Here is an 18,795-nt window from a genome sequence, read left to right as displayed (position 1 = left end):
TATTGCAGTGAGCAGTTGTGATAAGCGCAGAACACTGCAGCGAGCATTTTGAAAGCTGGGCCAGTTTGGAAAGTGGTGACTTCAGCCCTCAAGCCTGTTGTTAATATGGTTATGAGTTTGTCAATCATCATAGAAAATAGAAGTAGTTTAGTGACTTGTCTTTTTTGAATGTGTTTATTTTGGCTGCCTCCCTCCTGAAATTGCCTCTGCTTCAAAAGACGCCCATGGGAGAAAGACATGTATTCTACCGAATATTTTTTAAACATCCAACACTTTCCTCCTCTAAAATGTTAACACGTATGCGCCAATCTGTATGTAAATATCACACGTAGACAATCTGAAAATTGTGCTTCCCAAATGCATGTTGTCTTCGTTCCGGAAGTAGTCGCTTATTCTCAGCGCCCCCTCCTCGAGCTGTACACTGCAAATGTTTCCGAGTAAATAATACAGAGCACAGCCGCAGGCAATGGCAATGGACACCAAAGAAGGACAAGTGTACGTTCATGGTGCATCTCCCAACACACAAACAGTGAAACCAAATTTAAAGACGTGTCGCCGAAAATGCCGCATCTCAAGCAACGTTCTCTAAATTTCAAATAAGAATAAAATCAACAGTACAAAATGTAAACTTAGAAAAAAAAACTTCAGTTTAACGTTTACTAACTTTTTTTCTGTCCTTGTACTAAACAGTAATTCAGGTACTCAGCAAAAAATAAATAGCCATATTCGAGTCTGTAAATTAACTTCAAGAAAGAGGGAAATATGCTTCATTCCAAGATGGCAGTGGAGCATGTGCCGCCTCCCCAGCATACGCTTCATTCTTTTTTCCTGGTCCGCTGTCTTCGTGTGCAGGAAACGAAAAACCTCATCCGACTACCTTTTGATATATTTAATTTTGTGTGCTTCTCAGTTAGTGTCGCTATTTCTCGTTGTCGTCAGTCATTGCTTTCCGGTTGTTCAGACTACTCTGCCCTTCCCCCAGCAAGAGAATAATGGTGAGTGAGGAAAATACACACAGCTATGCTCTTCCTGTTAATTTTCGCAATGAGCTGTTTCTGCTTCATTTTAAACCAGAGATCTTTATGCGTTTTATTTTAACCGAGAAGTTGCAATTTACTATTTTCTCGCCTTCTGCCTTATCTATAGCTGCCAGGTTGGCCTGTGCGATTTGTGTCACTTTCAACCAGTCTCGGCTATTCAGCAGTGCTTAATTTGCAACACCGGCACTTATGAAAGTCTGCCACATGATCCTTCGGGTTGTGTAATTAAAGAGATGAGAACACAATAGTTGTTTTTTAGTGAAATATATATTGTAAATGACTACCACATGCACCCTAGCAATCCTTATAGCGTTGGGGGGCGAATTTGACTGAATTGTCACTCTTGTAGGAGTGTGATGGTTAGTAGCTGTATTGGTATTGTCTTAGGCAGCGCTGATAGAGGCACTGAATGGTGCAAGTGGAATTGGCCTCCTGATGAGGGCACAGGCACTTAATTTTTTTCACAAATCAAGCTCTGCTTTTCAGCCACTTTGCATGCTGGGGTTTTTAAGCCTACACATAATAGGAACATATAAACTTCAGGTTCCACAATGCAAAGCATTGTTGACCTCAAAGCCAGCATAGTTGCCATTTTTTCAGGTAGTTTGTATGTGACATTTCTATGATTTCAGTGTGAATATGGGCAACATTCTGCTGTGAAATGTGTGACACGTTTAGTTATACTTTCTTGCTAGTAAAACCAAGCAATGGTAAAGAGATAAATAATAGATATTGTAATTATTACCTGATCCCTTTTGAAAGAACTTTTCAGACCCAAATTCTGCAGTAACTAGGCTGGAAGGAGGGTAAAAAAAAGACACACATACCACCCACTCATCATTAGAGTTGCCAGCTGACCAGTATTTTATCAGACTGTATTGCATTAAGGAAGACAGCTCTTGAGGATACCCGTGTGAGGGAAGAGGAACACACATGTTCACGATAAAGGAGCCCCAATAACTGCCAGTTTCAACCGTCATAAAACGTTGGCAACATTCCAACAGTACATGGGGAAGTGCACAACAGCAAAGAGGGACTGGAGTAAGGATAATTACAAAGAGCACATAGATGTTAATACAACTGCATGTGAATAATTGCAATACAAAATACAGCCTGCTGCATCTTGTCCCATCTTTAAAGAAGTAGTTCAGGCCATCGCAGAGTCTTTGAACTTGGAAGGAAATGCAGCATTTCACTTCCTGAACTCCTTACAGAATGGTGTATCCCTGGCAATTGCGTTCCTTCACACTTGGGGAACAAGCAGTCCTGAGAACATTCTCTGCTGAAACACTACTGTTGACTTCCAACGTTGGCTATTTTAAAGGAGGGCGGCAGTGCATCTCTTCTTGATCATTTAACACTACTCATCCTGTAGTCTAGCAGTCGCTAGCCCATGGGGCAATTCAATAGGACTTTTTTACATAGTGCTACGAAGAGTTGTACAGTAAGACCAAAGCCTCGTCCTAAAAGTGTAGCTTCTACATGGATATTGAAATTAAGGCCATTTGAATGGTGTCCTTGATTAGATAATTGGCTCTTTAAATCTGTCTGTTGATCTGGGGGCGATATAGTAGGGATCTTCCATTCTCCACATCAATCCTCTTGAGAAAATGTACCATCGCATGAGAGATCAGCTGTACTCTATTATCGTTGAGTAGCTGTCTAGAGAAACATTTGCTACAAAAGACACGTGTGAGAAAATTGGTAACTTCCACAGTGCTGGGCTGAGAAACAAATTTGATTTCAATCCATCTAAAGTAATCCATCAAGACTGTGGCATAACATGTCAGGTAGACAATGAAGCTAATGCCAGCTTTAATATCAAGATCACTCTGGCAGTTCAACAGACGTTATGGGGCAGCTGCATATTTTGGTCATTAACATGTACATTACACACCACCCAACATCAATGTCCAGTGAGGCATGGATGGCTACCAGTCCGCCTTGTCTGATATCTTTTTGGTGCCAGTCATGCCCACATGACCCTCCAAACACAGAGTAAACAACTGCCCTATTAAGGAAAAAGAATGAGCAAGCACTTCACAACAAAAGACGACCCCATCTTCAATTGTGAGCTTATCTGTCACTTTCTAGTAGTGTTGGATACTCACATGGCCACCCCGATGATGTGTTGCTTTACTCTACTCAACACTACATCAGTTTTCAAGACTCTAACCATCTACTCCTGGTTACTGACCCATTGGCAGCACTGTCATCTGACAACCATGCCACTGTTAAAGCTTCATAATCCTCTCATCTGTCCCTTTCTTCTTCATCATATGGGGAACAAGACATAATCCGCAGACACATTTAACTTTCCTGATACATGTTGTAAATTGAATTGATACTGTGGCTTAGCTTGCACGCCAGTTTTGCAATACGTACGGAAACTCTTCCTGAACCTCCAGCTTCAAGAATACTAACAAATAGCTTTTGTTTGGTACGGATAGTTAACTCCTTTCCCCACAAGAAGCTTTTTAACTTGCCAATAGCCCACATACAAGCCAGTAATTCTTATGCAGTCACAGAGTACTTTGTTTCTGCCACTCTGAGTTTGCATGAGACATAATCAGTAGTTCTTCCCGAAACAAGCTCATAGTCATGCACTCTCACACAGCTCGACCTGTCCTGAAGCAGCAGCATTTCTGCATCCGGGACATTGCAGCGGTACTACGTCACACTAATGTGACTGCTGCGGCAGCCTGTAGCTCCAGCCGCTGCCCTAGCTATTGCCCTTTTTCTCCCCACGAGGGGCCTGACCCTCCCGTACTTATTAGTTTTTTTCCAACGCGTTGGTGTTTTCGTGCAAATGTGCCTCCAAACCCAAGCATCAATAGAGCCACCCAGGGCAGGCAGGGTGCAACCTTGCCCCTCCCCCCCCAAGGAATGGTAGTGTTGTTTTCTTGCTGCTGCCTGCCGTCCCCCCAGCCGCCTGCTTGGAGTACTTAATTGCAAGCCATTGGGCGCCATCAGACACCAGCCAGTAGGAGCTACCAGGAGGTGAAAGCAGGGTGTGAGTGCGGGTTGGGCGACGGGTGGCGTAAGTTGTCCTCTGGGACCCATGGAGGTTAGGAGTGGTAGGTGGGCAGTCTGTGTGTCCACCTTGCCCCGTGAAGGGCTTGTCTGTTTGCAAGGTGGCAGTAAAGTCTCTTTTAAAGTGGTTTAAAACTCTAAAGACATTTGACTCAACTGTAGCTACTCTTTCATCGCCCAGATTCCTCCCGGCTCTCTGCAGCTGTCGTCAATGAAGAAAGTATATAGCGTGCTTGTGCCCCTCCCCCGGGGTCCAGAGGACAATCACTGTTAAGGGGAGGCGAGGCGGCCGCTTGCATCACCAGGCAAGCCAAGACATTTTCAACTGGAAGTGGCCTTCCCGTCGTTGATTCCACCCTTGCTAACTAAGGGAGGTTGATAGCATGCTCGTGCACTTCCGCTGGGTCCAGCGGATAATTCTTGTCTAGAGAAGGTGAGACAGCGCTTCCATCAGCAGGCAATTGTTTCTGAGGGCCATGAGGTCAAGCAAAACAATGAGAAACCCTTTAATCTCCCAAAAGTTCAAGAAGAATAGGTCTGGCTCTTCCAGGCCCTTCAGTGAAATCAAGGAGCAATCTCCGTCAGGTTTAGAGCACAGCTGAGCCGTGTTTGGATTGCTGTCCCTGTTAACTTTAAAAGCATAGAACCATTTAAGTCTTCTTGTCACGTTGTGACCTTTTCTCAGGAAACTAGCAAGGTGGCTGGCTCCCTGGCTTCCTGAGAGTCAACGCTTTTGGCTTATTTTTTTTTTAAAAAACCTTCTTTGTAGAGGGCAGCTGACAGCGGTATCACATCAACAGGACACAAGAGTGTCACCCCCATAAACTGCAGTTTGGAGCATTTAACGAGAAGGCCTTTAACCTTTTAAAATCCAAGCCATGGTACACTCCCCTTCAACAGTGTTGTTCTCTATGGGCTGTATTGGCTCCGCCATCAGTCAAGAGGCAGGGGGTGTGCACGCTCACCTTGCGGAGTCAAAGAACGAAGTTAGCACCCTGGCACATCTAGCCTTCGACCAGCAACTAGGGCAACAGTCTTCCTCCCAATCGAGAACGTTTGGGCACAATGTTTCGCCAATAGTCATAAACAGCGGTAATTCACATATCATCTTAGGAGCTGTTTCTCCTTTTGAAGGAACCTCTTCATCAGAATGTGCATGCCCTCCAATCCAGCAAACCCCAGCAGGAAGCAAGAGTGGCTTGCACCAACAGTCCACCAGGTGCCCAATGGACTCGAGCCCCTAGAGGCAGCATTATGCCATTGTTATGTAAACAAAAAAAAATCACCTATTCCAGATGTCTCAGGGAATTCCATGCATGTACCTAACATCATGGAGCTTAACGATCAATCTCTTTTGGATTTATCATTTTTCTGCAGGATCCCATAGCGAGCCTGGGTGCCCATCCTAAAGCTGCATCTGATTCCACAACAGACTCTTTCAGCCTAATATGGTCACAACTTTTACAAACACTACAATCTATGGTCTCTGTTTTAAATTATCATTCAGATAAACTGGATGTACAAGTTGACCTTTTGAATACACTACCAACTTTCATGGTTTTGATTGTATGCAAGCTCGATTAATCTAAATAAGTTGATCATCAGAGAGCAAGCAAGCACCAATCTTTTAATCAGTCTGCTGCTGCTCCCAATTATAGAAAGTTTGACTTCGCTTCCAGAGTTTCTTAGTACAGTTTAGGCAGAAATTAAGAGGCCCCCTGATGGCGTGGGATATCCTGACTAGTCAGCAGTTGTGGCTCCCCTAGCATCAGTACTAATAAATGGCAAAACTCTGGATAATTATTTAACTTCCATCATGGAACCTGAGGGTATTAAGTCGACCCTGAGCCTTCTTGATCTTGCTAGGCCAGCCTCACAGAGAGTTCAAGACATTCCAGCCTGCCCTTTGGGTTGGCCCCCTAGTAGCAGTGAATTGGGATAAGAAACAGTCCTTCCAACACCTTAGTAGAACAAACGCTGGCCCCTCGGACTTGAAGCAATCAGGGGCATCAGGGCCAGGAGCTTCAAGCTCGAGCTATTAGGGATCTCATCCGGGTCGGTGTCTCTAAAAAAAAGGCTTCATTATCAAAGAGCAGGCCAACCCTGGGGGAACAGCCACTGTAGACTCCTCGCCATCTTGCCCCCTTAGCAAGAGAGAAAGGAAAAGGCTTCACAAGCAACGGAACAAAAGAACAAGTCACACTTCATCTGCAACTTGCAACTTGTTCCCATTGTTTACAAGTAAAAACCCACAACTCATTCAGCTTGGCTCTCAACCCGGCTTTCTACAGCTGTCGTCAGCTTAACATCGAGTTTGCTTATCGACTCAACTTCTGCTGACCCAAATTTGTGGCAATGCCTCTGTGTTGCTGAGCTGAGCCTACCACCCATCCTTCCAAGCAAAGGTGCAGGAGCTCCAGCGCTAAGGCCCACCCCTGTAGGTCCAAGTGCCCAAGGGCAGGTCCAAATGCCTGGCCACCGAAACAAAAACAACAATGAAGAAACCGTAATGGCAGCTGCTGCAAGTCCATATGAACATAGGCAGATAATTGCTCAAGGTGTCTTAGTCGAACAAACTGACCCTCTCAATACAGTCAACAGTAACCCATCTAGTACCCGGTCAGACATGATAACCACCAACCAGGACTGTGTAATCTCTCAATGGAGTCAACTTGTAAACCTAAGAGCTCACATAATGGTCACCAGGAGCAGCATCAACAGGGTACCATAATGGAACCATCAAAGGTGGAGCAGAACCCCCGCTGGACTTTGTGCCTTCAGCCGGATACAGCTTTGCAAAGCTCGGATATTAGTCTACTGTTCTAATCATCTTCGATCTTAGCCCTCTCAGTATTGGCCAGATTGGAAATATTCTATTCCTAGGGCATTGAGATTACCCCCTTAAGAGAAATAGATATCCCACTCCGATCACGCAGCCATTAACCCCAAGAGAGTCCATCAGGAAGAAACCATGCTCAATGCTGAAAATGCATCCCTGAACATTTATCACAACGCACAGTGAGCAGAAGCTTGTAATAACTGAGTCCATAGAGACAATTTGGAAGTGGCCTTATCTCAACAGTGCTCTGACTGAATTGTCCCCTGGGAGCCTCAACGGCCCAATTACCCCTGCTATCCCTGTGCTCATGGAACATAAATGGTATGTGTTGTAATATCTTTTCTGCAGAGTGTAATTACTGCTGGAATTATTCCTCTGTAAACATGCTTGTACTAAAATAGGTTGTTAGTTTTATTATAGATTGTAGTATGTCCCACCTTCCCTTCCCCTGTCGAGTAGAACATTCCGACAGGAGTTGACAGTAGAATGTTGAGGAGGTTTAGTCATAAAGAGAGAACTGTGTGGAGAGCATGGAAGATGGAGCAGTAGAGATGGAAAATAAAGTCTGACTTGAAAAATGGAAGCCTCTTCTTTATAACATTGGCGACGAGTTAAGTGCCTAAGGGGGCACTCTCATCTCCACCCCTTTTTGGTACTCCTTCATCCTTCTGGCTCCCGTCAATCTAAAGGTACTGTTACTTATATTTACTTATACAAATATACAGGACGGAGATTTTTGACGGAACTTTATTCACTCGCTACAATAAGCGTTTCACAGAATTTTAAAGAAAATATTAACTTCAAGCTCCAGTACTGAATTTCATTGCCTTAAGAAACTTCAGTCAGTTAACCTTTTACCACGGTTACAAAATTCACAGAATATATAATAATTACTCTGAATAACGCTTTACCCTCGTGGTGGTTGGATCTATGATCATTAGCGCTGTTGAATCTTTCTGTGACTATAACGTGTTTATTTACACTCTACGAATTTATACTAATGGGCTTTTAAGCACAATCTATTATGTACCCAAATTAAGGGCTGCTTTTCTGCCTTACCTTCTTAGAGCTGGTGGAACGTGTCTCGCGCTTAACTAGGACGCTCGATTCATTGGCAGCCGAATTGGCGGCACCTTGCCGGTTCTCATAGTAACAACGCGGACGAGCTCAACCTCTGCTGGAAGTTCGGGCCTGTTGTGGCTGGCGCAGGCAGGCGTGGCCTCCTCTTGGAGTTTGTCTATTTGAGGAAAGTCTCCTTTTCTCCTCCTGGAGTTCTTCTCTTGAGAAACACGATCCAAGTAGCCTGTCAATGGCAAACTCTGACAGGCACAGCTTTCTGTGTAGTCACAGCAGTCGGCACACACGCTGACTGGCACAGTTTCCTAAAAAAAGTATTGTGGAATTATATAATTGTGAGGAACACTCCAAGTAGCCTGTCAATGGCAAACGTTGACAGGCACAGCTTTCTAGACAGTACACGACGATCGGCACTTGCTGACGGGAACAGCGTTTCAGAAAGCCTGGTAACATGAAACGCTGACAGGCACAGCTTATTCCCTGACTTTTCTTACACCTTTGTAATTACAAGTACAGCATAGTGGGAGATTGTTTCTCCTTAAGTTCTTTCCTCTAATATACCACAAAAACTAAACCGAATTTTTATTTTTGGTTGTCAATTATCTATTCCATGTTGTTTAGTTGAATGTTTATGTAACTAAGCAATTACTTAAATTTCGTTAATATTGTGTATTATCTTCATTTGCATATTGTGTTGTAGAGCTGTTATGATGGCTGCCGCAGGAATGTCCCAACCAGTTCCATTTTTAAATGAAGTTGGGGAACCTAATGTTCCATTGAAAGAATGGGTACAAATATTTGAGTCATATTTAATTGCCATTAGGGGGGATAAATTCAACCGTTTGAGAAAACAACATATATTATTACACAATCTAGGAACACATGGTAGAAAAATGTATTAATCATTGCCTGAACCTTATATACCGGAAGGATAGGTGCAAGATGAATATGTCACTACATACCTTAAATTAAAAAAACAATTTGGTGACAGAGTTAATGTGGTATTAGAATGCCATAAGTTTTTCTGTTGCACTCAAGGAAAACAAGAAAGTGTAACTAATTATGTTGCTGCTTTAAGAGGGGTAAGTACATTATGTGATTTTGGGGATCTTAATGATCCTCTTATTCATGACCAATTAGTTCGATGCACTAACAACATAAAAAATACAAGAGAAATTATTACAAAAACAGCCAAATTTGCACAAGGCAATTGAGATAGCAAAATCCATCGAGCACACTGCAATTTGCTTACAAGAGATTAGATCCCCGCCTTCCTTCGAACAGGTTACTGAAATCAAAGAGAACATAGGGGATGAGAAGGTTCTCAAGGTAAAAAGTGGAGATAAATTAATTCCAAATAACGCTAATTCAAATTCGGGCTTGAGGTGCTATCGTTGTGGGAGCAGCAGCCATCTAGCTAACTCGAGCTCCTGCCAAGTCAGAACAGCCATCTGTAGGAAATGCAACAAAGGGATATGTCCAGACCTGATAGACCCTCTGACAGTAAGAAGTTGGATGAGAACTCTCAAGTGGCTAAGAAGATTGTCCTACAAGTTAAAAATGAAGGGTTTGCTCCCTCTCAATACCCGGAGTGTAGGATTTTCATTGATGAAATTCCGATAAAAGTCTATTGTGATTCTTGCTCACCTTTCACTACCATAAACGCTTCGGTTTTGACAAAGTTAGTGATGGGAACGTTTCCAAGTTATCAAAACCAGACATTAATCCCGAAGGCTACAACAAGGACCCTATTCCTCTTGAAGGCATGTTCAGAGCTGTTATTTCATTCATGGGTCGTTCCACAGTAGGGAAAATTTATGTGGTAGAGGAGGGCTCCAGTTTAGTGGGTTGGCAGCATCAGAGGGAGTTAGGAATTAAACTGGACCCGAACAATCCAGAGCAAGTGTTGATTATTGACACACCCAACTCGAATGAACACATTTGTCAGGAGTTCCCAGAAGTTTTTAGTGAGAAACTGGGTTTACTGAAAAGCTTACAACATAAGATCAAATTAAAACTCAAGTTTAAATCCATAGTACATAAGACCAGACCAATACCCCATTTACTTAAGGATGCTCTTAGAAAAGAACTTGAGAGATTAGAGTCTTTGGGTATAACCTGTTGAAAGCTCTGAATGGTTATCTCCCATTGTTATTGCTAAAAAGAATAATTGCAGTGACATCAGAGTATGTGTTGATTTAAGAGACTTAAACAGGAATATTTGGGTTGAAAGACACCCCCTTCCTAGAATTCATGAAATTTTAAGTACCGTGGGTGAGGCAGTATGTTTCTCAGTTCGTGATCTTTCTAATGCATATCATCAAGTAGAATTGCACCCTGATTCTAAATGGCTTACTGCATTTACCACCCCTTTAGGCTCCTTCATGTTCAATAGAATTCCTTTTGGGCTTGCGTCAGCTGCTGCTGTTTTCCAAAAAATCATGCAGCGTATTTTAGGGGATGCTCCCAAAACCCTTTGCTTCCAAGATGATATTTTAATTTATGGAAACACAGTAGAGGAACACAAAATAAATCTGAGGAGAGTTCTAAGTAAACTGAAAACAGCTCGGCTCACACTAAAGAAGGAAAAATGCCAAATTAGTGTAGGTTCGTGGAGTATTTAGGGCACATCATTTCAAAAGATGGGTTCAAACCCAAAACCTCTCTAGTGGATGCAGTTTGGAAAGCGGAGGCACCCAAGAATAAAGAAGAACTTAAATCGTTCCTGCGTCTTGCGGAATTCATGGCAAAGTATTTCAGGAATGTTTCGGAAATATCGTTCGATCTCAGAGAGCTTCTGAAAAGTCGCGTCCCCTATAAATGGGTAGAACGTGAGTTCCGAAAGATGAAACAGGCCATATTGACAGCACCTTACCTTTGCAACTTTGATCATAAAATAAAAAACATTCTCACTACAGATGCCAGCAAGTTGGGATTGGGGGCAACCTTATCGCAAGTCATTGATGGCAAGGAGGGAATAGTAGCTTTTGCATCCAGGGCTTTAAGCAAGGCAGAATCCAACTACTGGGTCATTGAAAGAGAGGCCCTGGCATGTTACTTGGCAGTTAAACATTTTAAATTATTTTTGTGGGGTACGCATTTTGACATACGTACAGACCACAAGCCATTAGTGTATGTGTTCTCCACGAAGGGGTCTTACAACAGCACTCCTAGGATAGCTAGGTGGATCTTAGGATTTGAAAGCTTCTGTTTTAAGGTTGATTATCTTCCTGGCAACAAAAATACTGCGGCTGACTTCCTATCTAGGGTCCCGTTAGACATAAGGGAGGACTTTGAGCCCTCAGAGTATCCTGTAATGATAGTTTCTACACTTGTGATCAATAATGAAGAATGGATTTCTGCATAACAACCAGATGAGTCTTTATCCTTACTAAAATTGCTAGCCAAAGAAGGATGGCCAGAATCTGGGAAGGATCTTGATGGTATCATCAAAAGCTACTGGGAAGTAAGATACAAAATAAATGAAAATGGAAACTTTGTATTCAGGAATGATAAGTTAATACCTCCTATAAGTCTGAGACAGAAAATCACTACGCTTGCTCATGAGGGTCATTTAGGCAGAAGTCTCACCAAATCCCGAGTTAGGGAACAATATTGGTTCCCTAATATGGACTCTGTGATTGAAGCAGAGGTTAAAGACTGCTCCATTTGTGCGCACAGTGACAAAACTAAAGTAGTTCGTAAAGTCCCCATTTCTCCGGTATCCATTCCTGATAAACCGTGGACAAAGTTGGCTTTGGATATTGTTGGGCCAATCAACATGATTGGTGTTTTCAAAAGATTTGCATTTGTGTTAATTGACTATCACTCGCATTGGGTCACTACAAAATTAGTCAATCAAATTACCACTGAGTCGGTTATTAATTTCCTTAAATATGTATTTGCTGTTGAGGGCATACCAGCAACCCTTATTACTGATAATGGGATTCAATTAACATCCTTAACAATGAAGGATTTCCTTGCCTCCCTCAGTGTAAATCACCTCACTACAGCCCTTTATTGCCCTCGGGCTAATGGCCTGGTTGAAACGACCAATTGTATGATCAAGGAATGTATCCAATTAGCTAGTGTCAGTCAGTTAAATGTTGAAAATGCAATCAGAGACATACTATGGGCTTACCATACAACTCCACACTCTGTCACTAAAAGTTCCCCATTTTCAGCACTAAAGGGCAGGAAACCGAGTACAAAAACCTTTCCTTCCTGGTTAAGTGGAGGAGAAAGAAGTGAACATTCAGTCCCGCATACTAAGCTTAAGTTATCTTTGCACCAAGATAAGTATAAAAGATGGTATGATGTCATACATGGTGTGAAACGACAACTATGGAAAGTGGGGGATCAATTATTTGTAAGAATTATTTGGGGGTGGAATGAGATCAGGCATGAGAGATACCAAATGTATTGGTCCTATAGGTATTGCTAAGGTTAAGAACAATGTGGTTGTCTTGGAAAATGGTCAATGTTGGAGCATTGATAGGATTGGAAGGCAGTGGAGAAAGTTTCGATGGAGCTGGTGAAAGGGGAAAACATCCTCATGGTTGTGCCCTAGAAGACTGCAATGAAAGAACAAGTTGCAGACAGACTAAACCTCCCATTTGGCATAAAGACTGTGAATTCAACACTTGAGGTAATCGTACCTGATGAACTCAGATGTAAATTCTCATGAAGGGCATTGGAAAACATATTTCCTCATATGTTATTTGGAGGGAAGATGTGTTGTAATATCTTTTCTGCAGAATGTAATTACTGCTGGAATTATTCCTCTGTAAACATGCTTGTATTAAAATAGGTTGTAAGTTTTATTATAGATTGTAGTATGTCCCACCTTCCCTTCCCCTGTAGAGTAGAACATTCCGACAGTTGACAGGAGTTGACAGTAGAATGTTGAGGAGGTTTAGTCATGAAGAGAGAGCTGTGTGGAGAGCATGGAAGATGGAGCAGTAGAGCTGGAAAATAAAGTCTGACTTAAAAAATGGAAGCTTCTTCTTTATAACAGTATGGCTCAGAAATTACAATCTCCGGACCTAATTACGTTTCTAATTTGCCATGAACTCATAGCATTGCTGGAAACCTGGGCTGAGGTAAGCTGTGTGATTTTAGGCTATATCAAGTTCTGGAAACCAGCCTTCAGAGAGCATCAAAATAGTAGATCAAAGGGTGAGTTATCTATTTACACTGCAGTTAAATTAAACCAGTTGACCAAATACAATTTCTGGACAACTTGTTTCAAGGAATCAAGATTAGCTACTTGAGACCACACTGTGCTCTTCTGTTGATAAATGTTTATATTAATCCAGCTGCAAAGGAAAAGAGAGTAAAGCTTTATTGATTAGTACAAAGTTTGTGTGTCTTAGCCTGGGATCACCCCCAGGCTTAGTGCTTGATTACAGGAGACTTTAACACAAACCTCTTTAAAGAAATATCTGAGGACATAGAAGGGGCTCCATTCAAGTAATGCCCTGTTTATGATGATTGATGATTGAACCGTCTAAGCCAAGAGGTTGTCCACTTAGCCTGTTGGGTGAACATCATCTAGTCCTGCAGCTTAACAGCAAGGGCTACAAAGCTCTTAACGGTTGTCTCCCGCAAGACAACCCTCCAAACTGGGCGAGAACTAATGGGAAAATCTGCTCTTTTCTTGATTACACCTTTTGTAACATAGAGATGTTTCCTTTTATTGGAAAATATTGCATCGCACCACAGATAGAGAGTGATCACTGCTCACAGACCATCTTCATAACATCCAATCTACCTCATCATACTAAGGCAAGAGCCACATGTAGAGGAATACGCACAGAAAATCTTAAATGTCTCAAATGGAGTAGTTCCACTAGTGACATTATAATGGAAGAATGTGCGGAGCATCTAGACACAGCTGGAGTGAACTATGAGTCCCCAATTTCGGTGGGGGCTCACCCCTTTACCTTACTGTTGACGAAATTCCATCAGCCAACCCGGTGGCATGACTTTTCAAAACAAACTATTACTTAAGTTTTGGTCAAGGATGTAAAGAAAACCTGCAATAAGGCCATGAGGAAAACTCAAAAGAACCCTGGATCAAAGGATGCACTCAATGAATTCAAGCAGACACAGAAAGCCTATAGGCAGGCAACCTTTGAGGAAAGGCGCAAAACCTCTCTGTGCCAGCAAAGATTCCAATTCCAGAAATCTTTGGGCGCTAGTGAATAAACAAACGAACGGGTCGAGGGGACATGGCGTGCGAACATTACATAAGCAGAATGGGCATTTTTTTCTTACAGGTCACTTTTCTGCTACTGAGGTGGAAGCTAGCCCTCTGGATAAGGGTGCGCTAATCATTATTGCAACACCAAGGAACCTCCAAGCCCAAGAGCCAGTATATTTGCATGCTTCGGCCAGGGCCATGCTGCCCCTCTCGCACCGATACTCTTGCCCCAGGCATTGTTTAAACAGGATGCAACCTTCTGGGTGGGCCAGCATGTTAAACTTTTTGATTACTGCTTAGGATGCTCAAGGATTCCCAAATCATGGTATGGTGCCATTATTCATCCGATTTACAAAGGAGGCTCAAGATCTAATCGGAGCAATTATAGGTTAATAGTGCTGCTCGATAATGAGGCCAAATATTATGCCAGCTTGCTTCTAGAGGACCTGCGGCTGTGGGCTGAGGCCAGGGGGCTACTTCCAGTGCATCAGACCGGGGTTACGCCCAAGTCTGGCACGTTATCCAACTTAATGGCACTATAAACTTTGATGGATAAGGCAACAACGTCACGTTCTATGTTATACTGCTGCTTTGTGGATCTCAAGGCAGCGTTCAACCGGGTCCCAAGGGGGTGCTCTGAAGGCCAAACTACAAAAACAGGGATCCCCTCTATTCTCTTGGAGGCTCAAATTCAATTGCACACTAATACCTAGAGCCACTTCAAGCTGGGAGATGGTGTTTCACTCTCCAAGAAAATGTTCACATCCCGGGGTGTGAAGCAAGGATGTGTGCTAGCACCCATGCTTTTTAATATGTTTATTGTGGATCTATCACCACAACTCGATGCAACCAACTGTCACCCCCTAAGACTGGAGGTTCACGGATTAGTAACCTGCTGTATGCCAAGGACCTGGTAATGTTCAGCCTCCCAAGGGTAGCGGTTCAGTGGCTTCTCAACCAACTGTATGCATCTACAGCTGCAAATAGCCTGGAGGTGAACTTGAAGAAAACAAATATTGTCACATTTGGCAGGAAAAAATATCCAGGAGGCGGTTGGTACTATAACAGCAGTAATATCACCTCAGATCAAACGTTTAATTATCTAGGGTTGTGTATTAATGGCAAGGGAAGTTTTGTGAAGCAGCGGGAAGATGTTGAAGTAAAAGCCATGAACCTTCAGGTGATCTTATCAAACCTATCCAAATCATTATAGGGGCCAGGCCTCTCCCTTCTGCTGGAAGTCATGAGAGCTAAGATCACTCCATCATTGACCTATGGGCGAAAAATACAAGTGGGCAAGGACAGCAGCATGCTGAATAACCTAGTCACAAAGATATATAAAAGGGTTTTCCAGCTGCCAAAACTTTCATCTCCAGCCCAGATCAGGTTGGAATTTGGCTTTCCAAACCAGCAAGCAGCTGGTGCTGGTTCATATCTCAATCTGTGCCACAAGCTACGATGGATCCAAGCAGGCTCCTTAGACGCATTGTTGTGGACCAAAAATCAGCTTTAGTGGATCGGGCAATCACACTATTGGTTCCTTGAGGACTGCCTCCAGTTACTGAATGCACAAGATCTCGGGGCCAGCAGCCTGAGCCACCCAGCATTCAGAGCAGGCATCAGAAAATGTGTTTGGCTGCGGTCGTATAATTTAAATAGAGCTCTTCTTGCTAAGCGTAAGCATGTCTGGGCAGTTCTTAGCATGTACCAGCCCTTTATCTCGCGCATACCTATTCTATAGGTTAGGAGACTGGAGATTCGTGAAACATTAACCCAGATGGCGACAGTCCTCGGCTGGATTTATCTGTAGGGGCTGTGGTCGCTGTAAGTATTCCCTTGAACATGTTGTGTCTTTCCCCAGTGCTATTAAAGGAGCGCATATTAAGGTTATAGGGAGAGTGGAACTAGTTGGGAGTCTGCTCACGCCAGCAAGCCATCATTGCGTCTTTAAATCCTGATAACTCAACCTTGAAAAGTTTGTTGACAAAATTTGTAATTGCTGCGTTAAATAGGTTTAACTGCCTGGGGATCGACGGGGGGCTTTTGGCTGTGAACTCTGGGGCACACTATCTGGATTGTTATACAATCTGAGTGAAATATGTGTCTTCTTTTTATTCAGGCCTTGTCGAGCCGATTGCCGAGGGGCACTGTAAGCAACTGCTGACTGATTAGTGAGGCCTTTTTAACTTAAGCCCCATCATTTCTTTTTGAATAACACAACAATAATGGATTTTAGTGTGATTGAGCCAGTGCAGCATTGTGGTGAGTAAAAGTTTGGCTGTGATTTTAAGGTCAATTTAAATCTCAGATTGCCAATACTGTGCATCTTTGTTGCTGCAAGTACTATATCTCCTACAACAGCAACTTAGGGAGCAATCGCATCACCAGTACTGATTATTTCGCACAGTACTCCCCATATGCTTTAAATGTGGATCATATCTCCTCCACCCGCATTTGTTGCTTTTAGTTGTCCTATGTTTTTAACAATTTGTAAATGAGCATGGATAGTGCACACCATGAAGTGCATCATGGTTGCTGATAGTGCCATATCGTGTGCACCTAGAGGAAATGTTTAGATATAATTCGTGTACATAAGATCCAGTCTTCAATTAATGAATAAGACAACTCCGTACTGTTCAAATCCAGACCAGGAAGGGGTTATGACCCTCCTCCTGACACAGTCCTGCACAATAATTGCCTGGTTTTCAGTACCAGTTCAAGATATATCATGGTCTTTCAATTCAGCCTGTCAAATTCTCAACGTGCTCTTTCTGTCTAGATCATCCCTGAGTCCCCACACTAGGTTAGTAGGATCCCAAAATAATAACCACTCCCACCATTCAGTGTCTTTTTAACCTCTATCATGGCTGTAACATTTGTTTACAGCTGAGAGTAATTTGTGTTTTAAGAGTCTTGTTTGTACTATCATTGCCGTGGGCCTCCTAGACCAGAAAATGTGTAATGCACTATGCCCTCTAGGGGTTAAATATATGTTTTACACTGCATTACTTTTGGTAATTTTCTTTTCATGTGGTTATGTCCTCTAGGGGCTAACTAGATGGTTGCATTACCAAGTTTCTTACAAATGCTATTTTTATTGTGGTGTCCTCTAGTGGCTGTTCTGAGCATTACAGTTGAATGCCAAAAGTTTATTTCTGATAAAGGTTTTTATTAGGTTTATATGATAATTGTATATGTTTTTATTAATCTCTTCTTATTGCAATTATGACCATGATTCAGGCCAACTTAACTTCCTTATGACACTATGACTATTTGAATGACCCTTCTAGTTTATTTCTAGTTATTTCTACTTTGGGTGATTCTTCTAGTTTATTACTCTCTTTACTCTGTGGCTATCATGTGTCTTTTGTTTGGGAATTGTGTTAGCCAGCCAACAACTCTGATGGTGGGTTGGTGAAAGTAGTATTCTATTGGAATTAGCACAGCCGATTCAAATTAGGTTGTTAAATGGCAACATTTTCATTTTTGCCTGCAGATAGAGGAAGAAGGTAAACAGAAGTGCTTTAGTTATATGCAGAGTCACTGGAATTATGTGGCAGAAAAAGACCAAATAATGAGGCAGGGTTGACCAATTTATGTGGCAAGAAAAGTCCAGTTATGAAATTACAACACCAATAGCTCTAACTCAAGCAAATGCAAGTCCCCTTGCATTGCAAATGCTTGTTTTTTTAGTGCAATCCTACTTTCCTCAACATTTTTCTTAACTACTGTACACATAAGCTCAACTTTTTCTTCATACATTTTGATGAACTTGGAACGAAAGTCACACATTTCAAGGAAGGATGTAAACTATTCCTTGTTACCTGGTGCTGGTGATCTTGAGATGACTGTGATAAGTAATGGTTTGTATTGCACACCACATTCCCCAATAGATTGCCGTAAATATTCAACATTAGATTTGAAAAATGTTCACATGTCTTTTTGCAGAGTCAGCTCATTGTTCCTTATTCTTCATAAAACCTTCTTTAGTACGGCAACTTGGTCATTTAGTGTATAAGCGAAAATCTGTTCCTTGCCCTGGAATGCCCATGCACGCTGCATTCTTTCAAAAAGTCTGTTTATCAACCCAACAAATACAAAATAGCAACACACTAAAGGTGTTTTTGAGTTGTCTAAGCTTGTCTTAAATGAGTTTTAAAGGAAGCCAACTTGGCTTATGTGTATTAAAAACAAATATGAGGCAGAATTGGAGCAAATAGAGTCCATTACCAGGTGCGCAGAGAAAACTAGGTGCCAAAGTGAACAGGTTGGGCCCGGGCTGAGATGTATGTGTATCCAGGACAACCACAGATACCTCTCTTTGGCTGGCTAGTATTATCATGTCAATACTAGCGAAAAAGGGAAAAACCTTCAGAATATAGTATTTTTGCCCTTTTTTATAATATAAACCTAGAGGAACAAATACAAGATAGAAACACATTAATATTGTTTTGAGTTGTCTAAACCTTTCCTTTATTACAGTAGTTTCAAAGGTAAACAGCTTGGCAGATGAGCTATAATAAAAACTCGGTTGCAGGTGTCAGGGTGAAACCGTGAGACAAAGTAAACAAGTTCTGCCCAGCTGTGAATCTGACAACCAC

The 18,795-nt window shown here is 42.3% G+C and overlaps 1 protein-coding gene across 1 annotated transcript in view; it reads left to right on the top strand.

Moving 5' to 3' along the window:
- Nucleotides 1–821: 821 nt before the first annotated feature.
- NT5C3B (5'-nucleotidase, cytosolic IIIB) overlaps nt 822–18,795 on the top strand; it is a 70,924-nt gene continuing 52,950 nt past the window's right edge. The window contains exon 1 of the mRNA XM_069237659.1: nt 822–995. Within this exon, the coding sequence (XP_069093760.1) occupies nt 993–995 (3 nt within the window). The 5' untranslated portion in view covers nt 822–992. The remainder of the gene's footprint in view (nt 996–18,795) is intronic.

This window comes from Pleurodeles waltl, chromosome 6, assembly GCF_031143425.1.
Source record: "Pleurodeles waltl isolate 20211129_DDA chromosome 6, aPleWal1.hap1.20221129, whole genome shotgun sequence".
NCBI lineage: Eukaryota > Metazoa > Chordata > Amphibia > Caudata > Salamandridae > Pleurodeles > Pleurodeles waltl.
This window is presented reverse-complemented; position numbering and strand designations above follow the sequence as displayed.